General features: G+C 42.5%; 1 protein-coding gene across 1 annotated transcript in view; it reads left to right on the plus strand.

The window, feature by feature from the left end:
- The first annotated feature begins 250 nt into the window (after nucleotides 1–250).
- FAM107B (family with sequence similarity 107 member B) overlaps nucleotides 251–24,017 on the plus strand; it is a 276,489-nt gene continuing 252,722 nt past the window's right edge. The window contains 2 exon segments of the mRNA XM_033209559.1: nucleotides 251–278; nucleotides 281–663. Of these exon segments, the coding sequence (XP_033065450.1) occupies nucleotides 251–278; nucleotides 281–663 (411 nt within the window).

Below are 24,017 nucleotides of genomic sequence, written 5' to 3' on the forward strand. Positions count from 1 at the left end.
AGCCACTGACAACATCACAGAAGGAAGAGCGCGAAATTGCCCAGGATGGACGATTTCAAAGGGGCCCCAGCTGCTAAGTGACTCTCAGGGAAGGTGGCCTTGCCATCTCAACTTCTTTTTAGGGGCAACCCCTAGCAAGTTCTTCTCTTCGGGCAATTGGAAAGCGTTCTTATAAGGAAAGTGGAGGTGATGTGGACCCCTGGACAATTTCCTGGCCCCATTTGAACTTTGCAATGTTTCACTGCAAGTCATGTCCACGTGGAAAGCAAGATTCACCAAAAACTGAAGCCTCCCTCTAGAAGCATGCATCCCTTTCCGTGCTCAGCTCTGCTCGCTTGTTTTGGGAAAACGAGGGAGAGTGCTTCCTTCAACCAGTCCAGCGTGGCTGATACTCATTCCACCATCCGTGTGCAGCCTGTGGCCAAACCAGGCAGACAGCCAAGTCACCCAAGCGCAGAAGAGGGAGCTCCAGAGAAAAGGCGAGATTCGAGCACCCGTGCAGAGGGCAAGGGCAGTGCCAATCGGAATTCAAGTCACCTCACTGCAGTCCAGCCTGCGGAGACGCCTGAGGATGTGCCTGGGTCCCTGGATGATGGGGCGGACTGTGAAGCAGTGGTGTTTCAGGCTTCCATCCCCAGACCATCAATTATTGACACACCCAAGGTGAGTGAGTGTTCGCTGTGCGGTTAGAGATGGGATGGAGCTGGAGGAGCGTTGGGATCGTTTGGCGAATGCTTCAGCAAACTCGTTTAACCTTCTTGCTGAATAAGGCATTGCGGGTGTTCTCACTAGTGCGAAGAAGTGTGTTAAAGTCGTGTAAATTCTCAAAAGATGTGCATGAGGCGATGATAATAAGCACTGGAGCCATGGCAATGACTGAAATTGACCTTGAATTAACGAGCTAGAGTGCCCTGGAGCCAACGATGGCTCACTCAATAAAAGATTAGGAGTAAGATAGTTGACAAAAGCATTCTTTTGCTTTTTCTGTTTCCCCCCAGCCGGCCTGTAAATTTATTTATATGAAAATCCACAATCTAAAAAGTTTGGCTAGGGAATTCACAAAACTGCCTCTGCTTAAAATAAATCACATGATAGCAAAGCAGTGTGGGAAAATTTGGAAATGATCATCAGTGTATGCCTAGTGGTACGGAAGGGAACTGACCTATAAAACTATTCATAATGTGGATGTTTTTGTGATAATCTTCTGAGAGTTGAAGGCAGGAGGAGGAAGTTTTTTGAAAAAAAAAAAAAAGGTGCCACTGCTCTTAAGAGTAATTTACTTATTTTCTTTCCATTTTTGGCACCAGTGAATATTAATTGTTGAGTATTCTGATTAGATGGAGCTGCACAATTATTTCAAAGTTCCTGGTAATCCCAGTTTGGAGATGCAGTGTAGAAGAAAGGTTTTCTAAAGGGTGCACTCTAAAGGGTTGAACACAGCCAACCAGCAAAGATACGGTTAAAACATCACTTAAAAAATAGTTTCATTTGACACCCTGCAAGTTTATATGAAACGATGGAAACTTGGGCCTGTTGTCTGCATCCTGAAATTGCACAGAGAGTTTTACCAAATCCTCTGTTACGGCAAAGACTACAATGTTTTTTCTAGCACCACTAAACCAAAACCCAAAAACCAGCCAACAAAAACCAAAATGTTCGGTGTATAACCACAGCCAGATTAAGGTATTTTTGGTAGTGTTGTAGGTAGCTGATTAGAATTCAAGGCCAAGTTGATATTTGTTGGCTATTTATGGAACTAATGACTTACAGTTTTAATGAACTGGAAGACTTTCTGTTGAGCAGAGATTCCAGCAATGCAGAACCACTCTGTATTACTGAAGACAGCAGCAAGAACGAAGGGTTACTTTGACTTTATCTTTCTGTTTTAGTCGCATATGGGACTCAGGGGCTCAAGATAAGTGTGTGAATTCAAATAGAACCAATAACACAAAATGGGGCCACATCCACATTTAGTGTCCACTTTGCAGGAGCAAAGCCACGGGTAGTCTACAGCCTAGGACAGATTACAGCTGGGAAGGCTGGAGCAGAGAGGACCTTGTAACAATCCAGACAGGAACAACAGGGAGATAAAGTGGGAGAGGCTCCATGAGGCAAGACACGCAGCAGTTGACTGTGGGGTCCAAACCAGGCAGGGAAGGGAGTGAGACCAGACAGGGAGTAGTGATGGCATGCAAACACTGAAGTCAAGTGCCAGGAGGTGCAGGAAGAAGGCATGCTGTGGGCAAATGGGCATCTATTCTAGTTCAAACACCAAGAGCTAAGCTGTGCAGAGCACTTGGAGTTTGCTAGCCATTATTCTAAGTGCTTTACCCGGAGTATCTCAGCTAAGCCTGGTGACAGTGAGGTGCATATATATATATATATATTTTTTTTTTGAGATGGAGTCTTGCTCTGTCTCCCAGGCTGGAGTGTAGTGACACGATCTTGGCACACTGCAGCCTCCGCCACCCAGCTTCAAGAGATTTTTCTGCCTCAGCCTCCTGAGTAGCTGGGATTACAGGCGCGTGCCACCACGCCCGGCTAATTTTTCGTAGTTTTAGTAGAGACAGGACGTCACTGTGTTAGTTAGGATGGTCTTGATCTTCTGACTTTGTGATTCTCCCCCATCCCCGGCCTCCCAAAGTGTTGGGATTACAGGTGTGAGCCACCATGCCCGGCCAGTGCATTTTACAGAGGAGGGCATTGATGCTTAGTGAGGGGAAGAAATTTGTCCAAGGCCACAAAGAGAGGACATGGCAGAGACAGGACTAGAACCCAGTTCTGTTTGACTCCAAAGTCCATCCTCTGAATTTTAATGTGTTTCTACTACTAATTAAATGTGTAATGTTTGAGGATTTAAGATCAAATATCAAAGATGATCTCACTTGATATGCAATCACATTTAAATATCATACATATGGCTGGGCATAGTGGCTCATGCCTGTCACCCAGGGTTTTGGAAAACCAAGGCGGGAAGATCACTTGGGACCAGAATTATGAGACAAGCCTGGGCAACATAACAAAGGTTTATCTCTACAAAAATAAATAAATTAATTCCATATATTTATATGTAGATATCGATATTGTTTTTAATTTATTTTTATTTGTTGTTATTTTAGTTGATATATCACAGTTGTATTTTTTGGGGGTACATGTGATATTTTGATACATGTATAAATGTGTAATCAAATCAGGGTAACTGGGATATCTACCACCTCAAACACTTACCTTTTCCCTGTGTTGGGAACATTACAATTCCTGTCTTCTAGCTATTTTGAAATACATAATAAATTATTGTTAACTATAATTTCTCCACTGTACTATTGAATACTCGAATTTATTTCTTCTAACTATACTTTTGTAGCCAATAACCAACTCCTTTTAATGATATTCAATAATAATTATTATTTGTTTTTATTCATTTGCTTTACCCTTTTCTACCATAGCTTCATGGTGTATAACACCACAGAAGACGTCCATTTTGCATCCTGCTAGTGACAAAGCTTTGCTGTTGACAGTGTGGGGGATTGCTTTGAGATCTTCTGATTAAAGTGGCTTAGAACTGCCCAGATTTTTCATTACCAAGTGATTTTGCAATGGCATGTTTTCCCTTAGCAGATGATGAATGAGATGCTTTTATTACAATCTTGCCTGGCAGCAAAAATATTTCCCTTTTGGATGTTCTGATCCTCATTATTTAAGCTGCCTCGGTAGAGGCCACAAATAATCCTTTTTTTTTTCAGTTCAGCCTCAGACAAAATAGGTAAGAAATGGGGACAAGCCCCTCTCTCTATCTTTAGTTACCTGATGTTCACACAGAAGGGTGGCTCATTTACATTGGAAACAATGTCTGGTTCAAGAGAAAAAGCTTGAGGTAATGAAGCTGAACAAACTCAGCAAATAGGAAACATTTTTGTTTGGTGTAATGATCGGCGCACGTGTCTGTGTTGAAGAAATGCTATTGATCAGTCTTCAACCTTTTTGTATTCGTATCTTTTCTGTTCCAGACTTGAAACCAAAATGATAACAACCCTCAAATGGGAATGTGTCTTATAATTGCTAGTACCTTTTAATGATAACTTTTCCCTTTTTTAGTAGTCTTGTAGTTGAAGTGTCCTATCATTGGTGGAATTGTAGACTCAATGCAATTTGGCAGTACTGCTGTTTATTTTATTTAATTTTAATTTTTATATTTTTGAGACAGAGTCTTGTCTGTCACCCAGACTGGAGTGTAGTGGTGCGATCTTGGCTCACTGCAAACTCTGCCTCCTGGGTTAAAGCAATTCTCTTGCCTCAGCCTCCCAAGTAGCTGAGATTACAGGCGCCCACCACCACACCTGGCTAACTTTTGTATTTTTAGTAGAGATGGGGTTTCACTGTGTTGGCCAGCCTGATCTCGAACTCCTGATCTCGTGATCAACCCGCCTCGGCCTCCTGAAGTGCTGGGATTACAAGTGTAAGCCACTACGCCTGGCCTGCTGTTTATTTTTTTAGCCAGTAGTTGTTGTGGTCTTCCTCAATGTGAGGATAGCATTAGCCCTGGGGAAACACAGATGATTGTGACTCAATCTCTGAGGCTGCTGACATTCTAGTGGGAAATTCCATTGGGTAAACAGGCAGAATCAATGCAGTATGCGAGGGCTTATGGCTCAGCACCGGATGGAATACAAACACAGGAAGGGGCTCCATGCTCAGCCTTGGGAAGAAGACAGGGGAGACTGGAATATAGGGCCTTCGATCTTATTCTGTTCTAATTGCGAATCCAACTTGACACTGCACCTAGCCCAGTTGAATGGTGCAATTTCACTCCTGTCTCTCCCAGTGATGTATGCAGTGTTAGAAAGGGAACGTTCACACACTAAGCAACTAAAAGTTTCAGAGTAGTTTGGTAGTTTGAGAATGTCTTCCTATAGCAGTTGTAAGTTCCATCTAGTTTGTACTTGAACTGGGAGTAGCCAGCCTCACATAGGAAGAGATAGTAATTGTAGTTTGGGAAATCATTTTGCGGGGTTTTTAAATAGTCAATTGCGGTTGGGCACAGTGGCTCACGCCTGTAATATCAACACTTTGGGAGGCTGAGGGGGTGAATCACAAGGTCAGGAGTTCAAGACCAGCCTGGCCAACATAGTGAAACTCCGTCTCTACTAAAAATATAAAAAATTAGCTGATTGTGGTGGCAGGTGCCTGTAATCCCAGCTACTTGGGAGACTGAGGCACAAGAATCACTTGAACCCGGGAGGCTGAGGTTGCAGTGAGCCGAGATTGCAGCACTACAATACAGCCTGGGTGACAGAATGAGACTCCATCTAAAAAGAAAGAATGAAAGAAAAAAAAACCAACAACAACAAAAACGTCAATTGTACAAAAGTGAGGGGAAACAGGGCCCATCTTGGAATTGACAACTGCATTGATTTTTGTAACAGGCTGGTTTAGCAACTGGGCAGAGAAGTGGTAACCAAGCCATCCTAGCACCCCAGCAGTGGCCTGAAGATTCATAGGCTCTGGTGGTTGCTGATTTCTGGGGTCTGAGCCTCAGCACTGCTGTCTCTAAACACAACTTTGTCACTCAGCTTGCTCCAAGAGAATAGAGACTCCCTATGTTGCTGGATACAGCAGGGTCCATTTGATTTTATCTTCCTGTTTTAGTGACACATGGGACACAGGGGCTCAAGGCAAGCACTGTGTATTAGAATAGAACCAATAACACACAACGGAGACAACATCTGTAGTTACTCTTCACTTAGCAGGGGCAAATCCATGAGTAGGTGTAGGATGGATTAGAGTCAGGAAGGTTGAGGCATCAAGGCCATGGTAATATACCTAACAGGGACAGCAGGAAGGTGAGATGAGACACAGTTTACAAGAATCTGATGCATAAGTCAGAATGCTCATTTAGTTGTAAGCTTTGAGAACTAATGGGCAAGGTTGCGCTGACTGAGCCATGATTCTCCCCATTGGAAAATCACAAGTGAAGAGAAATGATAACCAAAAATTTGTTGGAAAGCATGGACTTAGAGGAAGGAGAGTGATTGATTTTATTGTGATAAAATACACATAATATACATTTTACCATTGTAACTGTTTTAAAGTATATAATTCTGTGGCATTAAGTATACTCACATCGTGGAGCAACCATCATTCTTTTGCATGTAGATATCCAAATTTCTCATCACTGTTTGTTGAAAACACTGTCTTTTCCCCATTGAATGATCTTGGCACCCTTGTTGAAATCATTTGACCATATATGTGAGGATTTATTTCTGAGCTTTCATTCTGTTCCATTGGTCTATATGTCTGTGCCAGTACCATACTGTTTTGATTACTGTAGTTTTGTAGTGAACTTTGAAATCTCAAAGTGTGAGACTTCCGATGTTGTTCTCCCATTTCAAGATTGTTTTGATCATTTGGGGTATCTTGAGATTCTATATAAATTTTAGGATGAATTTTTCTATTTCTGCAAAAAACAATATTGGGATTTTGATAGGGGTTGCATTACATATATAGGTATCTTTGAGCAGTATTGACGTCTTACATTTTCTAATCCATGAACACGGGATATTTTTCCATTTATTATATTTATGTCTTCTTTGATTTCTTTCAGCAACATTTTATAGTTTTCAATGCACACTTCTTTTGCCTCCTAGGTTAAGCTAATTCCTACATATTTTATTCTTTTTGATGCTATTGTAAATAAAATTGTTTAATTTCCTTTTCTGAGTGTTCACTGTTAGTGTATAGAAACGCAACTGTTTTTTGTTATCTTACAATTTTGCTGAATTTATTTATTAGTTCTATACATTTTTTGTTTTCTACACATAAGATCATGTCATCAACAAATAGATAATTTTACTTCTTCTTTTCCAATTTGGATCCCTTTTATTTCTTTTTCTTGCTTAATTGCCCTGGTGGAAACTTACAATACTGCATTGAATGGAAGTGGCAAAGTAAGCATCCTTGTTTTGTTCCTGATTTCAGAGTAAAAGCTTTCATTCAGTCTTTCACCACTAAATACGAGGCTAGTGGTGGGTTTTTCTTATATGAACTTTATTGTGTTGAGGTAGTTTCCTTCTATTCCTAACTTTTTGTGTATTTTTTTTTATTACAAAAGGGTGTCGAATTTTGTTAATTTTTTTTTTGCATCAATTGAGATGATCATGTGTTTTCTTTCCTTCATTCTGTCAAGGTGGTATGTTACATTGATTGATTTTTCTATGTTGACCATCATTGTATTCCAGGAACAATTCCCACTTAGTCATGGTGTAATCTTTTTAATATGCTGCAGATTTCTGTTTGCTAGTATTTTGTTGAGGATCTTTCTATTGATGCTCATCAGGGGCCGGGTGCAGTGGTTCATGCCTATAATCCCAGAACTTTGGGAGGCTGAGGTGGGTGGATCACATGAGGTCAGGAGTTCGAGACCAGCCTGGCCACACGGTGAAACCCTGTCTCTCCTAAAAATACAAAAAAATCAGCTGAGTGTGGTAGAGGGGCTATAATCCCAGCTACTCAGGAGGCTGAGGCAGGAGAATCACTTGAACCCAGGAGGCAGAGGTTGCAGTGAGCTGAGATTGTGCCACTGTACTCCAGCCTGGGCAACAGAGGGAGTCTCTCTCTTTCTCTCTCTTTCTATATATATATATATATATCAGGGATATTGTTCTGCAGTTTTCTTTTCTTGTAGTATCTTTGTCTAACTTTGGTATCAGGTTAGTGCTGACTTTATAGAATGAATTAGGAAGTGTTCCCTCCTCTTCAGTTCTTTGGAGGAGTTTGAGAAAGATTCTTTACATGTTTGGTAGAATTCACTGGTGAAACCACATGATCCAAGTGTTTCTGTTGTTGTCGTACAGTGTTTGATTATGGATCCAATCTCCATACCAGTTATAGGTCTATTCAGATTTTCTACATCTTCCTGAATCAGTCTTGGTGAACAGGGGCTACTTTGATAGCATCACTGAGCTATTGCAATTACAAGTACCACTCGTTGATCATCAAATGAGTACTAGCTCATTTGATTCTGCTAGTCCTCTTACAATATTGGTTCCTGATAATCCCACTCACTCTTCTGCTCAAAATCCTCCAAAGGCTCCCTATTTCCCTTAGAGTAAAAATCAAATCCCTACAGTGGCCCCAAACCCAATACAAAGTACTACTCTGAACTCACCTCCTCTTGTTCTACCTGATAGGGAAACTAAAACTCAGTGAGGCTACTAAGCATCTAATCCATTTCCACTCTAACGATGACCCTCCAAGCAGCCTGGGAAATTCAGATCAACAGGCCAGACACAACTTCTGTGGGCTGTGCAGGACTCATGCGGCAAAGAACTAAGTAACCTTTCCTTTGCTCTCCTTGTCTAGGCTCCATGCTCATCCTTCCTTTTTTCTTGGCACAGTCTTTTCTAATACCTAGGATCATTTCATTAATTCAGTTTCAGTCCCTTGGTTAGAAGCAGATTCAAACCATGTTCTCCTGAAGCCATCTTAATTGAAGTTGGGTGTTTGAGAGACTCCTCGGATATCTATTAACAGAAAAGCTCTTGGAATTCTTGTTCACTTCTATATGTAACTGATATTCAATATATTGATTCTTATTTCAATGTCTTGAAGTTGTTTGGAAGCCAAGACTTGGGGGTACCATCTGTAGATGTCAGTGCTGCTTGGAAGCCTATTAAAAACTCATGGGTCATCACCCATCACCCCTCATCCCACCTGCACTCTGCATCCCCCTTATCTCATAGCATTACTGGGAACAGCTTTGCTGGGCTATATTTCCATTTTCTGGTACAAACCATTTTTCCTGCATTTCTTTAGAATGAAACCTTCCCTACCTTTCCCTGTGAGCCTGAACAGAAGATGAGATAATTTTAGCCTACCCACCAAAACAAATGCTTTATCAGTGAAGGTCTCTGTTAAACATATTATTTGACATCAACATTTTAAAATATATGGTAAATAATAGATTATTGCAATCAAACATTAATTTTCTAGTTCCTTTTTAATCTGCTGAGCAAAATTACTAACTGTCCCTCCCTTCTCAAACACAAAAGATATTTGAATGACCTAGTGAGAATCCCATTCCATTCCATTTAAGCCCTGATCATTTCTTATGCCAGGTTTCTACTTTCAAAAGATGTTAAACACAGTGGCATGATCGTGCATGATATACCCAGTCAGGAATTTTCCAATCTGGATATTCAGTTGCATCCCAACCAGAAAAGAGAGAGGCAGCTTCTTGGCTTCTCTTAGAATGCAATAAATGAATAGCTCTCATAAACTATAAAAATTAACGTGGTGCAGATTTGGCTATTGGCAACTCTGCATAAAAGACTGCAGAGAGCGGCAAGCATGCAAAGTTTTCAGACAATTCAGAGATGAAAGGCATCGACTTATATTCCAAGCTAAGACGTAAAAGATAAGGGAATAATTTAACCAGATTTTAAAGCACCATTTTCAAGTGAGGTTACTATTGCATTTACAATTCAGTTAGGAATAGGGCATATTCTGTAAGTAGGAATTGATATGTTGGGGGAGAGAGAGTCAAAGGGAAGAGACCGACCCGTATCTTTGAGCAGCACTTATTTCCAGCTCGTCAGAGAAAAATCTACCACTCTGCCTATGACCTGGTTGTCCCTTTGCCCTCAATTTTCACAGGTAGAAAATGCAAGTTCAGGGTTGACGTTGTTCATCAGCAATGGCCTAGGGTGCCTACCCAAAGAGTCACTGCGGAGATTTCGATTTATTGGCAAGACCCATTTTTCTAAAATACCGATGTGTGTATAGCTGAAATTTCCAGTCTCTTGATGAAATAACTTGCAGTTGTGCATCAGTTAAAAAATAGTAATTTCACGATTCCTCTCACTGGGTATGTTGGAAACTTTAAAATGCCTTACAGTCCAGGAACCCCAGAGGCTGGTTGAATGGATGTGCCATATCAATTATGGGAAATTAGAGATTTCTTTTTCCAGCTACAGACATGGTTAACCTGATCTGAACTGCCTTTAGTTTTCCACTTGCAGTTCCTCCTTTCCAAAGAAAATATGGTTCATCAAGTTAACACTTTTTCCAGTATGAGGTTGACACTTGGTTTTGTAATTCTGCACCAGGGGAGGTCGGAGGTTGGAAATTTTAGGCAGTTAGAGGAAGGGGAATCCTCCACAAAGGACATCAAAATGCTGTGGGAGGTGTTTATGATCTTGTTCTGAAAAGCTGGTTTGTGTGTGTTTCATGTTCAGTTAAATGGAAAATGACAACTGAGGCAACTGTTGGAACCGAAGCACGTAGGCAAGATCTGATTGCTCATCATAAAGGAGAAACTTCCCGCCAAATGAGTTACCTGCACAGTCCGTAACTTAAAATGAGAAATCTCAACAAAAAAGGTAGTAAGATGTGCCTCACATAACTTATTAATTATAATTAGTGCAGGGCTATTTGCAAATGAGAAGCTGACTTTTAAAACTGAAGGAATTTTTGATATAAAACAATGCATGATCGTGTAAAAGTGCAAACTCTTTATATGAACGCCTAGAGTTAATTCAAAATGACCCCTTTTGTAAAACCACTCTCACCCATCTGCTTTCTGGTATACCAACTCAAGGTGGGAAGAAAGGCAGCAGTAGAGATGGGAAGCTGCAGGCCACCAGGAATTCCTGACCACGCTCCTGACTGTGAATAGTGGTGCAAGAAAATCATAGACTCAGAGGCCAAATAAAGAGTGGAACTCTGTCTAAGGAGGCTCTTGAACGGGGCAGCAATGTGTACACCCTCAAACAGTGATAATTCCTCTCTATCTGGAAGTTTTTCCTTTTTGACCCAGCTGAACATTTCAGGTGGGGACAGACTTGAGACAGTAATGGAACAAGGAGACCAGTGGCTTAGATCCTGGTACTTGGGGAGGTGATGGATCTCCCAGATGGCTCTCATCCCCAGGTCTTTTCTGAGGGTTCCAGAAATGCTGTCTTGAGGAAAGATAGCCCTTTTGACCGAGTTTCTGCCGGAACCCTTCTGACCTGGCTGCGTAAGGCTTGCATCTCTATAGGGAGAAGTGACTTGGTGCAGTGATGTTGCAAATGGGCCTGAGGTATTTTCACCATTCAAAACCGTGAAGCAAATATTGGTAGCCTCTAACAATTAGAGGCACCTGGGGGCTACATGTCTGCCTTCTTGTAGCTTTGCTCCCTGGTGATACATTGCAATAGAGAATGTCTCATGTAAATTCTGCCACAAGTGCAAACATCTGCTGGCAAGCAGGCAAAAAAGAGTCCTATTTCCTAATCCTGTATACTGAAGAAAGTCACCAGATTCTGTCCTTTCATTATCTATCTATCTATCTATCTATCTATTTATTTATTTATTTTGAGACAGAGTCTTGCTCTGTTGCCCAGGTTGGAGTGCAGTAGTGCCATCTCGGCTCACTGCAACCTCTGCCTTCTGGGTTCCAGCTATTCTCCTGCCTCAGCCTCCCGAGTAGCTGGGATTACGGGTGACTGCCACCATACCCAGCTAAGTTTTGTATTATTAGTAGAGATGGCGTTTCACCACATTGGCCAGGCTGGTCTTGAACTCCTGATCTCAGGGGATCCACCTCCCTCGGCCTCCCAAAGTGCTGGGATTATAGGCATGAGCCACCAAGTCTGGCCTCTGTGCTTTTAAATAGTAGCTTGTTGCATGAATAAATTAACATATAGGAATACAACAATATTCGAATGGCAAAACCATCAAGGCTTCTAATCAAATGGGGGTAAAGGACCAAATGAGGTTCAAGATCCACGATGCTTCTGTAGAGAACTTGGACATTTGAATGTGTCACGTTCTTTTTTATTCTTTCTTTCTTTCTTTTTTTTTTTTTTTTTGTGACGGAGTTTTGCTCTGTCTCCCAGGCTGGAGTGCAGTGGCACGATCTTGGCCCACTGCAACCTCTGCCTCCCATGTTCAAGCGATTCTCCTGCCTCAGCCTCTCGAGTAGCTGGGATTACAGGTGTGTGCCACCACGCCCGGCTAATTTTTGTACTTTTGAGTAGAGACAGGGTTTCACCATGCTGGCAAGGCTGGTCTCGAACTCCCAGCCTCAGGTGATCTGCCCGCCTCGACCTCTTATACTTCATTTTGCAAAGGCAAAGATGCCAGTCAGTTACGTCTCTTGAATTCCGTTCTTCTCACAGGTGAAAAAATGGCGTCCCAGGTCTCTTATGCTAATTTACAAACCCTCCGGTTCAGATTCCACCAGCCTCCTGTGAAACACTTGCTGTGGCTCCCTCTGGGTGCAGGTTCCCGATTAGGGTTCTTCAGTCACTAACTAACCATCTGGGAGTGTAGACGCCAAAACTGACTTTGCTTTCGAGCAGAAAAATAAGGAAGAAGGTGCGTGAATTTGGCTTTTGGTCATCATTGGGTGAGGAGGGGATGCTCAATGCTGCTGTCACCATCCTGTGAGCATGAGAGCAGGAGCCTGCAAAGAAAAACAAACAATCTAGGGATGAAGTGGCATGAGCTGAGATCGTGCCACTGCACTCCAGCCTGGGAGACAGAGCGGAACTCCGTCACAAAAAAAAAAAAAAAAAAAAAAAAAATCTAGGCAGAATACAAGAAAGAACCTGGGTCTTCAATGATGCCATGGAACCACTCCAGGCCCAACTGCCTGTCCTTAGGGTAGAGATACTCAGAGCATTCACCCTACAGTATTTTAAAATAGTCCAAAACTGTTAAAAGTTTGTGTTTTCCAAGGATAGACCTAACTACCCCTGGGAAGTCTCTAGATGGCCTCACAGCTATCTCAAACTCAATGTGCTCAAAAATGAGCCATCGGCCGGGTGTGATGGCCGATGCCTGTAATCCCAGCACATTGGGAAGCTGAGATGGGCGGATCACTTGAGGCCAGGAGTTCAAGACCAGCCTGGCCAACATGGTGAAACCCCTCTCTACTAAAAATACAAAAATTGGCCAGGTGTGGTGGAGCACATCTGTGCTCCCAGCTACTTGGGAGGAAGGTGGGAGAATCGCTTAAATCTGGGAGGCGGAGGTTGCAGTGAGCTGAGATCATACCACTGCACTGCAGCCTGGGTGACAGAGCGAGACTCTGTCGCAAAAAGAAAAAAAAGAAAAAAGAGCTATCTCCCTTCCTAAACTTCCTCCTTGTATTACTTAGCATGCTTTTAGTGGCAAAACCCAGAAAATCTTACTCAAACTAAATACTATGCAGATGTATTATCTCACTTATAAAAAGCCCCAATGTAGAGAAAAAGTGTGTATAACTGTATGAGTACTTTTAACAATAAACCAAAGAAATGAGATTAATATTAACTGCCATTTTAGCATTTATTATCTTATATTGCACATGCTGGTTTGTCTGGCTTCTTGCCTAACAACAAGCAACTCAAAGGCAAAACCAATGTTTGATTCTTCATAGCATCTTCAGCACATATTAGGCCCCCATCAAAGTTAGTTGCCCTAAGAAATGAATGAAGACTTTAACACTTTAAAGTTAGACTTCATACTAATTACTGAGTAAGCACAAAAGAAATAACCTGATAAAGATTTTATTTGAAATTATGTGTTCCTGATTAAATTAAATTACTTTTTTTCTCATGAAACACCCCCTAACTATATGTCTTTTTCTTTCTTTCTTCTTTCTTTCTTTCTTTTTTGAGACGGAGTCTCACTCTGTCGCCCAGGCTGGAGTGCAGTGACACTGTCTCGGCTCACTGAAACCTTCACCTCCAGGGTTCAAGCGATTCTCTTGCCTCAGCCTCCCAAGTGGCTGGAATTTACAGGCGTGTGCCGCCATGCCCAGCTAATTTCCATAGTTTTAGTAGAGACGGGGTTTTACCCTGTTGACCAGGCTGCCCTCGAACTCCTGACCTCAAGTGATCTGCCCATCTGGAACTATAATACATGTCTTTGGCTTTGCTCTCCAATTTAGAAAGTAACTCATTAAGTGCAAGATTACATCCTTCATACTTAAATCAGATAAACATCTTTTAGATATTGAGTTCTCTGCATATCAGAAGAAACCTCAACCAAAAGCATCGTAAAGCTAGAATTGTGAAAAAACACCAATCTCTTCTTGGTAATATGCTTAATATAGTTAGATGTCTCATTATTGTGACCAATATTATTTATATGCTTCTCCATGTGCTATTAATGTCACAGAGAATAATAAGGTCAATGCATCTCTGTTTTCTTCTGTTCCTGATTCAGTGGTATCATTATTTATGTTATTAGTATTCTATATTTTCTCCTGTAATGCTTAAAGTTATGTACAGGCAATTGCTCTTTCTAATATACTACTACAGTCATAAAAGTGATTATCCTTATTTTGCAAGCAGGAAAACTGGCACATCCAAAGGTTAGTTCTCTGCCGTGCAAGAAATTTCAGTGAGGGGCCAGGAAATGGGTAAAGAGGACAGTCGAAAGGAAACTCTCTAGCAGAGTTCACTTGAAAATATAATTTTCTGAGTACTTTGTTTCAAATCTGAATAATACACAGTTCCTTCTTCAAGGGAAAAAAATTATCTTGGACCCTATTCTCCCACATGGCCTTAGATTGTTTCTGTCAATTTCTAGAATAATGAATGGATCACAATAATATTAGCAATGCTAAACAAAGGTGAAATAATAAGAAAGATGAAGGCTCGGCTAGGCACGGTGCCTCACGCCTGTAATCCCAGCACTTAGGGCAGCCGAGGCAGGTGGATCGCCTGAGGTCAGGAGTTTGAGACCAGCCCGGCCAACATGGTGAAACCCTGGCTCTGCTAAAAATACAAAAGTTAGCCGGGCGTGCTGGTGGGTGCCTGTAGTCCCAGACACTCGGGAGGCTGAGACACAAGAATCACTTCTATCTGGGAGGTGGAGGTTGCAGTGAACCGAGATCGCACCACTGCACTGCAACCTGGGCAACAGAGGTGAGACTCCATCTAAAACAAAGAAAAAGAAAAAAAAAGAAAAGAAGGCTCTATACCATAAACGTCTCCTCGATTTTGATTTTATTGGTTTATCCTTTAATTTATTCAATAAACATTCATTAGACATTCACTAAATGCCCTCTAGGTGCCAGGCATTGTTCTAGGTGCTGATCTTAATAGATAAAAAGACGAAAGGACATTGCCCGCGTCCTCAAGTTCTTCATAGTCTAGTGGGAGAAACAAATGCACATGGCGAGACACAGAAACAAATACACGGCAGTGTCATTTACTAAGTGCGTCAACTGAGGTAAGCACCAGACCAGAAACTGGTGTTGGGAATGCTGTCAGGAAAGAATGGCAGAGAAGGGGCCAGAATAGTGGCTGTATGGGCAGACAGTGTTGAAATGTAAATGCTTAAAGAACAAAGATTAAAAAAAAAAATCAGTCTGCTGGCACTGTTTGTTCTATATTCTTTCACCTACCTGGGAATGTATGTCAGCAGCCCAGACCTTTGCTGCTTTTTTTTTTTGAGACTGAGATTCACTCTTGTTGCCCAGGCTGGAGTGCCATGGCGCCATCTCGGCTCATCACAACCTCCGCCTCCCAGGTTCAAGCGATTTCCTGCCTCATTCTCTCGAGAGGCTGGGATTAAAGGCGTGCACCACCACGACTGGCTAATTTTGTATTTTTAGTAGAGATGGGGTTTCTCCCTGTTGGTCAGGCTGGGCTCAAACTCCCGACCTCAGGTGATCCGCCTGCCTCGGCCTCCCAAAGTGCTGGGATTACAGGCATGAGCTACGGCACCCAGCTTTTTTTTTTTTTTTTTGAGAGAGGGTCTTGCTCTGTTGCCCAGGCTGGAGTACAGTGGTGATCCTAGCTCACTTTAGCCTGCAACTGCTGACCTCAAGTGAACCTCTTGCCCTAGCCTCCCAAAGTCCTGGGATTGCAGGTATGCCAGCACTCATGGCCTCACACTTTTAACTTAAGATGAACATTTCACACTCCTGGATTTCTCAGGGGCCGGCCTCTTGGTGTTCACTCCAGACGGGGAGGCAGGCTGAGCATCTAGGGCTGCCTGTGCCATGCTCTCCTCCCACCCTGTGCAGAGGCTCTCAGGCCCTGCCCTGCTCTTGGATGCTTAGAATCACTTGGGGGAGTTTTTAAAAGGTTACTAATACTAATGCAAACACCCCAGAACTTGGTAGTTAATTGTTCAGAGATGGAACTATGGCACCTATATTTTTAAAAAGCTCCCTCTAGTGATTCTAACATGCATCCAGAATTGGGAGCCACCGAGCTACCTCATGGAGACTGAGGATTTGTGAAAGCCGCACTCTGAGAACTGTCTGGCAGTATTTCTGTGAAATAGGCAATGAAAAATCCTAGTCAGCATCATGCAATGGCTTCCATTATCCTCACAATTTTCTAAGTTCCATAAGGAAAACGGTTCCCACTACCAGGTGTGAAGGATTCCTGGCCATTCCTTTGTCACATCAGGGGCAGAGCAAAGTAGGAAGGGAAAAGGAAGTTTCCATGACGTATTCAGCATTTTTAAATGACTCGTTCACAATCTGTAAGTTATGCCTTTGTCAAATCTCCTTGGAAACTTAAAACAAAAATTACTCTGCTTATGCGTGCTGCACGTAGACTTATTTCCCCTCCCATCTTGCAAAGAGAATCAGTGGCATCCTTCAAATATTTGTCTCTAAAGCATAATTATATACTTGGTGAGTAACTGGAGATCTTTCAAAACTTATCTTCAAGCTCCGTGACTTGTCCCTCCAAGAACAAAACAAAACAAAACAAAACAACAAAACAACAAAAAAACCAACCAGATGGTTTTGTGAAGAAAATGAAGAAGAAAAATGTTAGAGGGTTTTATCCTTCCTTCTCTAGAACGGATTCCAACCAAATGATTTCCACGAGAGATCTTGGTTTTCCTTGACCTTGGACATTATGAGAAAAAGACTCTGCCTGCTTTGAGAAATCCTCAAAGGTAATGTCTTTTCTTTAGCTGCTACAGATTTCCTGCTTGGGCTTCACCATGTGACACTGCAGCTTTGAGGTCTCATTCACACCTCTCCAGCTTCCTGTAGAAGTCATCAGGCAGTGGTTTCTTGCATCGCACAGGCTACCCTCTCAATCTCTCAACTTTCTGCAGAGAAATTTTGGATTCGCTCCATCTGGCTCACTGAATAGTTTATTAGCCAAGGTTCTTTCAAGAAACAGAACTGAGAGAGAGAGAGAGAAAGAACAGAGAACAGAGAGAGAGGGAGAGAGAGAGAGAGAGATAAATTTTAAGGAGTTGATACATACAATTATAGGGACCGGCAAGTCCAGCATTCACAGGACAGGTTAGCAGCCTGGAAACTCAGGCAGGATTGGACACTGCAATCTTTCCTGTCTTTTTTTTTTTTTTTTCAGTCAGCAAAAATATTTATTGTGAATCTATTATTTGCTAAGAAACATTGACTATATTAGGTACATAGGATGCATTAAACAAAATTCCTAGAGGAACTTGTATGGTTTTTGTTTCATTGGTTTTAAAAAATGTTTTATTATTTATTTATTTTAACTTTTAAGTTTAGGGTTACAGAAGCAGGTTTGATGTTACGTAGGTAAACTTGTGTCATGGCGGTTTGTTGTAGAGATTATTTTATCACCTAGGTATTAAGCCTAGTACCCATTAACGATTTTTCCTGATCCTCTCCCTCCTCCACCCTCCAAAAAGCCCCAGTGTGTGTTGTTCCCCTCTGTGTGTCTGTGTGTTCTCATCATTTAGCTCCCACTTATAAGTGAGAACATGCAATATTTGGTTTTCTGTTCTTGTGTTAGTTTGTTAAGAATAATGGCCTCCAGCTCCCTCCATGTCCCTGCATGTGACATGATCTCGTTTCCTTTTATGGCTGCATAATAATCCATGGTGCATATATACCACATTTTCTTTATCTAGTCTATCATTGATGGGCATTTATGTTGATTTCATGTCTTTGCTATTGTGAGCAGTGTTGCAATAAACATACGCATGTGTGTCTTTATGGTAGAAAGATTTGTATTCCTTTGGGTGTATACCCAGTAATGGGATTGCTGGGTTAAATGGTATTTTTGTCATTAGGTCTTTGAAGAATCACCACACTGTCTTCCACAATGGCTGAACCAATCTACACGCCCACCGTCAGTGGAGACGTGTGCCCTTTTCTCCACAACCTCGCCGGATGCTGCAGTCTTGAGGCAGAATCCTTTTGTGTTGGGAAACCCCAATCTTTCCTCTTAAACCCATTGATTGATTGGATGAGGCCCACCCAAATGATCAAGGCTTTATTTAAAGTCAACTGATTGTAGATGTTAACCATATCTACAAAATGCTTTCACAGCTACTCCTGGATTCGTGTTTGATTAAATACCTAGGTACTGTGTCCTAGCCAAGTTGACACCCAAGACTAACTATGATGAAGAGTTTGATGAAAAGAATTAATTTATTAATATTTTCATAAATTTCTAGAATAATGAATGGGCCACAAAAATATTCACAATATTAAACAAAGATTAAGTGAGAAGATTATATGAAGGCACTATACCATAAAGTTCCCCCTGATTTTTATTGTATTGATCCATCCTTTAATTTGTTCAATAAACATTTATTAAGCACTTCCTATGTGCTAGGGCCTGCTCTAGGTGCCAATCATATAGATAAAAAGAAAAAAACGAGCCCCTGCCCTTAAATTTTTCACAGTCTAGCGGGACAGTCAGAAACATAAACAAATATATAGTAGCGAATATTTATTGGGTTTTGGAGTCAGAAAAACCTGAGCTTTAGTCCCCCACCCACGTGCTAAATGGATATTGATCTCATCTCTTAAACTTTCAGAGTGAAATTTACTCTTTTGAAAATTTGGGGATGGGGTGCAGATAAGAAGTTTCTAAGGCAATGATGTCTCATTTATCTCTAAAATTTGGAGCCTTTCAAGATAATTCAGTATCCTGAATACCTTCCTCATTATCTTAAAGATATAAACACCTTGTGATTATGGATTTTTATGCTGAGTTTCATTTCAGTGAGTGAAAAGATGTTCTCTGGAGAAGGATGGGAGAAAAAGGAATCGATGGTGGGATTTCTAGAGAGAATAATTACAAGGGAATTGACTGGTAAGATTAAATTGAGGCTGATGATGTAGCATGGTGGCTACAGAGCCTTTGCTTGGGAGATCTTACTTTCTTTTCTTTTCTTTTTTTTTTTTTGAGACAGAGTCTCATGCAACCTCTGCCTCCAGTTCTCCCACCTCAGCCTCCTGAGTAGCTGGGATTACAGGCACCTGCCAGCATGCCCAGCTAATTTTTGTATTTTTGTAGAGATGGGGTTTCACCATGTTGGCCAGGTTGGTCTTGAACTCCTGACCTCAGGTTGGGGATCTTACTTTTGATTCTATGGCGGGTAGTTCTACTCTCCTGAACCCAACCCTAGTCTGCTACCTAATGGGACTTGTTCATGCTCAAAATAGATTTCTCCAGGACCACTGAATTATTTTAAGTTTCATTTAGACCATGGTTGGTGTTAACTACTCCATGGAGGTGTCAAGTCATGAAACCAACATGTTTGTGACTTGGCTCAAATGGTTGGTCTTTAAGTTTCTATTCATCTAATATATGCTTTTCTCTGGCAGTGAAAATATTGTCAGATAAATTAAACTGCCATTACAGCAGCTCTTGACTCAATTTCTGGCCCTGGTAAACAGAGATGACCTCAGTTATGTAGTTACAAATCAAATCGAAGCTTGGTGTTAAGAACCATTTTTCTTTTTCCCCAAATTACTTTGACTCAGTAATTTTAAAAGGAAAGAGTGTGTGAATGTAATGGATGTAGTGGATTGCACTAAGGATGCAGTATGTCATGGATTGCAATAAGAAAAATAAAATTGTCCATATGGTTGCAGAAACATAACGGACCTGCTATACCTTTGAAGGTGCATTTGCATCTTATTGGCAGAAACCACAGCTGAAACGACTAAGAAAAGTACACCTTTTGTTACTGAAAAGGCCCAAGTCAGGGCAGCCATCACAGTGGCTTGATACAGTGGCTCAAAGATGGCACTGAAGATCGGCTCCTTCCACGTGGCCTCTGCTTTTCATGATGTCAGCTTCTTTTAGAAGCTGACTCCCCTCGTGATGGCCACGTGGCTGCCAGTAGTTCTTAGGGTTTTGGATCATCACATCCTCGTTCAGCTGGAGGAGAGAGATTAGCAGGGAGAGGGCACATTTCTTTTCCAACCGTAGAAAAACGTGTGGACGGGCCGGGCGCGGTGGCTCAAGCCTGTAATCCCAGCACTTTGGGAGGCCGAGACGGGTGGATCACGAGGTCAGGAGATCGAGACCATCCTGGCTAACACGGTGAAACCCCGTCTCTACTAAAAATACAAAAAACTAGCCGGGCGAGGTGGCGGGCGCCTGTAGTCCCAGCTACTCGGGAGGCTGAGGCAGGAGAATGGCGTAAACCCGGGAGGCAGAGCTTGCAGTGAGCTGAGATCCGGCCACTGCACTCCAGCCTGGGCAACAGAGCGAGACTCCGTCTCAAAAAAAAAAAAAAAAAAAAAAAAGAAAGAAAAACGTGTGGACTTTCTTCTACTGTCCTCGTGTTTAAGGGATAAGACCACTCTGCTTGGATTAATCAAGTCAGATCTCGCCTCTGGAGCTGGGAGTGACAAAATCTCTCCCATCGCACATTGCCATTCAGCAGGACGGGGCACCGTGGACTCAGAAGAGGCTCAATGACCCCTGCAGATGCATTTCACAAATTAATTGGATTCATTTTCCCTTTAAGAATTTTCACTGGTGGCCCGGCATGGTGGCTCACACTTGTAATCCCAGCATTTCGGGAGGCCGAGGTGGATAGATCATTTGAGGTCAGGAGTTTGAGACCAGTCTGGCCAACATGGCAAAACCCTGTCTCTACCACCAATACAAAAATTAGCCGGGCATGGTGGCACATGCCTGTAATCCCAGCTACTAGGGAGGCTGAGCGGGGAGAATCTCCCCAATGCAGGAGGCGGGAGTAGCAGTGAGCTGAGATGGTGCCGCTGCACTCCAGCCTGGGTGACAGCAAGACTTTGTCTCAAAAAAAAGAAAAAAAAATTTTTTTCATCTGTGATAAAAAAAATTCGTTAGTTGGATTCAAGATGATTTTTTTTTTAGCCATTGTATTTGCTATATTTTATATGGGTGGGGGGAAGATGTTGAAATTTGAGGAAACAGATCATAAAATACCTTCTCTGGTTACTGAAATGGAAACGTTAAGCATATTTTCTTCTCTTCTTTGAGAAACAGTAACATTTATCATTCTCACGGAAGAACAGATGTGAAGTAAAACGTTGAAGTAAACAAACGTCAGTCATGGAAACATTTACCCTTTTATTTCATTCCTTTCCCCTCATTTTCTTCCCACCCATCTACACACAGCAAACATAATGGATCCGAGGACATCTGAAAAAGATGAGCTCAATTTCACTTTGGAGTTAACTAAGCATCAAGTAACTACAATGGTGCTGTCTGGTAAAATCTAGAAGTTCTTCCTGTATATTGTGAATTTCACCTGAGCATCAGCAAGTTCGAGGAAGACCTGCCCATGAAGAAGGTGTCGGGATAGGAAGGGAGAACTTGGTTTTTAATCGAATCTTCATGGCTTTGATGTAACAGGGTTTTATGCTCCCATCCATCACTCCTTGTCGCCATTGCTATCCTGGTTAGGAACCAGTGGCAGAGCTTGGGTGGTTGGGGAAAGGGTGGTCATAAAAACTTTCTATGTGTGTGTTGATATGTATGTATGTTTCTGAGTGTATACCTTTGTGTGCAGGTGTGAACATGTGTGTGTGCTATGCCTGCATGTGTGTGTGTATTGTGTTTGTGCCTATGTGTGTCTACACACGGACATCTGTGATTACTCTTTTTACCATCTTTTTGATAATGCCATAAATAACTTTTGAGATAGAAACTTTACAGGGCCAGCTTTGTACTTTGGGAACGCTGATACTTTATTAAAATTACACTTAGTGGATAAAAAGTACCCAGTCTTGGCATTTCTCTTATACAATGTGCTATTTGAATGGCTGAGCTTTTATGAGTCATTTTGTTTTTTTTGAGACAGGGTCTTGCTGCGTTGCCCAGGCTGGAGTACAGTGGCATGATCACAGCTCACTGCAGCCTCAACCTCCTTGGCTAAGGCAGTCCTCTGGCCTCAGCCTCCAAAGTAGCTGGGACCACAGGCATGTGCCACCACACCTGGCTAATTTTTATATTTTTTGTAGAGATGGGGTCTCGCCACATTGCCCAGGCTGGTCTTGAACTCCTGTGACTCAAGCAAGCCACCTGGCTCCATCTCCCAAAGTGCTGGGATTACAGTTGTGAACCACCACACCCGGCCAGCTTTTATGAGTGATGCATTTATCTTATAGTCGCCAACAGATTCTCACCCACACAAAGTTCCCCCATACACGGTGCGATTAAACTTCACAGCATGGTTTACTTACATCAGAATTGACAGTTTGCGTCCTATACTGAAACTCTTCTTATTCACAACTAAGGTTTATTAGAACCTACATGTCTTTGTATCTGGACTAGGTCCTAGAAAGGAAGCAAAACTCTCGTCTGAATGTTTTTCTGGTAGAATGGGAGAGGGAAACCTCTCGGTATACAGGATCGAGAAACTGCAAAGCTGGATCCCTTCCAGGCACTCTATCCTTCTTCCCTGGGAGGGAGGCTCAGAAATGATCACACCACGAAGAGGTGAGCAAGGAGCAAAAGGGGAGAAGCCCTGAAGTCAGGGAGATTGGTTTAGTCCCTTTTTCCAGGCATCACTTTCCAGGCTGAGCACAAATAGGAAGGATGGATTGCCTGTCTCTCTGGCCAGAGCCCATGGCTCAGGCTCCCTGTGGGAGTCTGCTGGCTCAGCAGATGGGATATGGAGAAACCAACAGGCTGGGAGTGACATCAGTCTGATATGGAAAAAAAGTCCTCCCTGGCCCAGTAAATATCACAATAGGGAAACCAGGGGGTATTTCAAAAACATGGGAAACCCAGAGCAAGGGAGGTGCCGTGGATTAAACCTCTTTTCTGATTCCCTTCATTTGTTTTGCAACCTTCTTGTCTTCCCAGCCATTTGGGAAACTCACCGGTCTTGTTCCCAGCCCTTTACTTCCTTTGGAGGTGGAAGTGGAAGCCCAGGCCTGGGCTTCATCTAGGTGCATTACAACCTTCTCTCAGCAGCCTGGGACTTTCTCATGCTCTTGGCCCTGCAGCTCTCAGGGCCGTAGATCAGGCAGACAGAGCTCAGAGTCATCTCTAGAATCAGCTGTGCAGGGGTGATAGATCTCTCTAGGAATCCCAGGACTCTTCACACTTTTTTTCAAATGATTTCCGTATAAGGAGGCCGGGAGTAGTGGCTCACGCCTGTAATTTCCATCACTTTGGGAAGCCAAGTCAGAGAATGGCTTGAGCCCAGGAGGTAAAGGTTGTAATGAGCTCTGATCACACCACTGCACTCTGGATGACAGAGCTGGACCCTGTCTCTAAGAAAAAAAAAATTCCATATAAGTTCACTCCATTCAACCTGTCTTTCCTGGGAGCTCTGCCCAGTGCTTCTCAGCTCAGGTTTTCAGACTCCCCTTGTCAGTGGTGATTTCCCAGCTGGACTGTTCAGCTCACAAAAGCAAGCACAGACCACGCTGTATGGTCTGAGCACACTTAGCTCCCGGCAAGACAAGGGCTGTATATCCGAAATTGCACAAATATCAAACATATTCCCCAAATGCCCTCTCGTTTTAATAACAAAGAGAGTTGCATTGGAAACTCATGTGTAAGGGTCTGTACTGGTGCATCCTCCTTGGGGAGGCTGAGGCGGGGTCTTTGTGTCTGGATTCCGCCTCTCCCCTGGGACCCTAATGAGGAAGGGAAGCAGCAGATGTGCAGAGCCCGTCTGCCCAGCTGGGGCCCATGCTCTTCCTCCTCATTATCTAGTGGGCGTCAACAGCACATGGGGCCAGGCCTCTCCCAGATGTGCCACCATGGAAACCATGCCTTGGGCAGGTCTGCTCCTGATGTTTGCAGAACTGGAGCAAGAGTGAAAAAGCCCGA

Source organism: Trachypithecus francoisi, unplaced genomic scaffold, assembly GCF_009764315.1.
Source record: "Trachypithecus francoisi isolate TF-2019V2 unplaced genomic scaffold, Tfra_2.0 Lachesis_group9, whole genome shotgun sequence".
Classification (NCBI taxonomy): Eukaryota; Metazoa; Chordata; class Mammalia; order Primates; family Cercopithecidae; genus Trachypithecus; species Trachypithecus francoisi.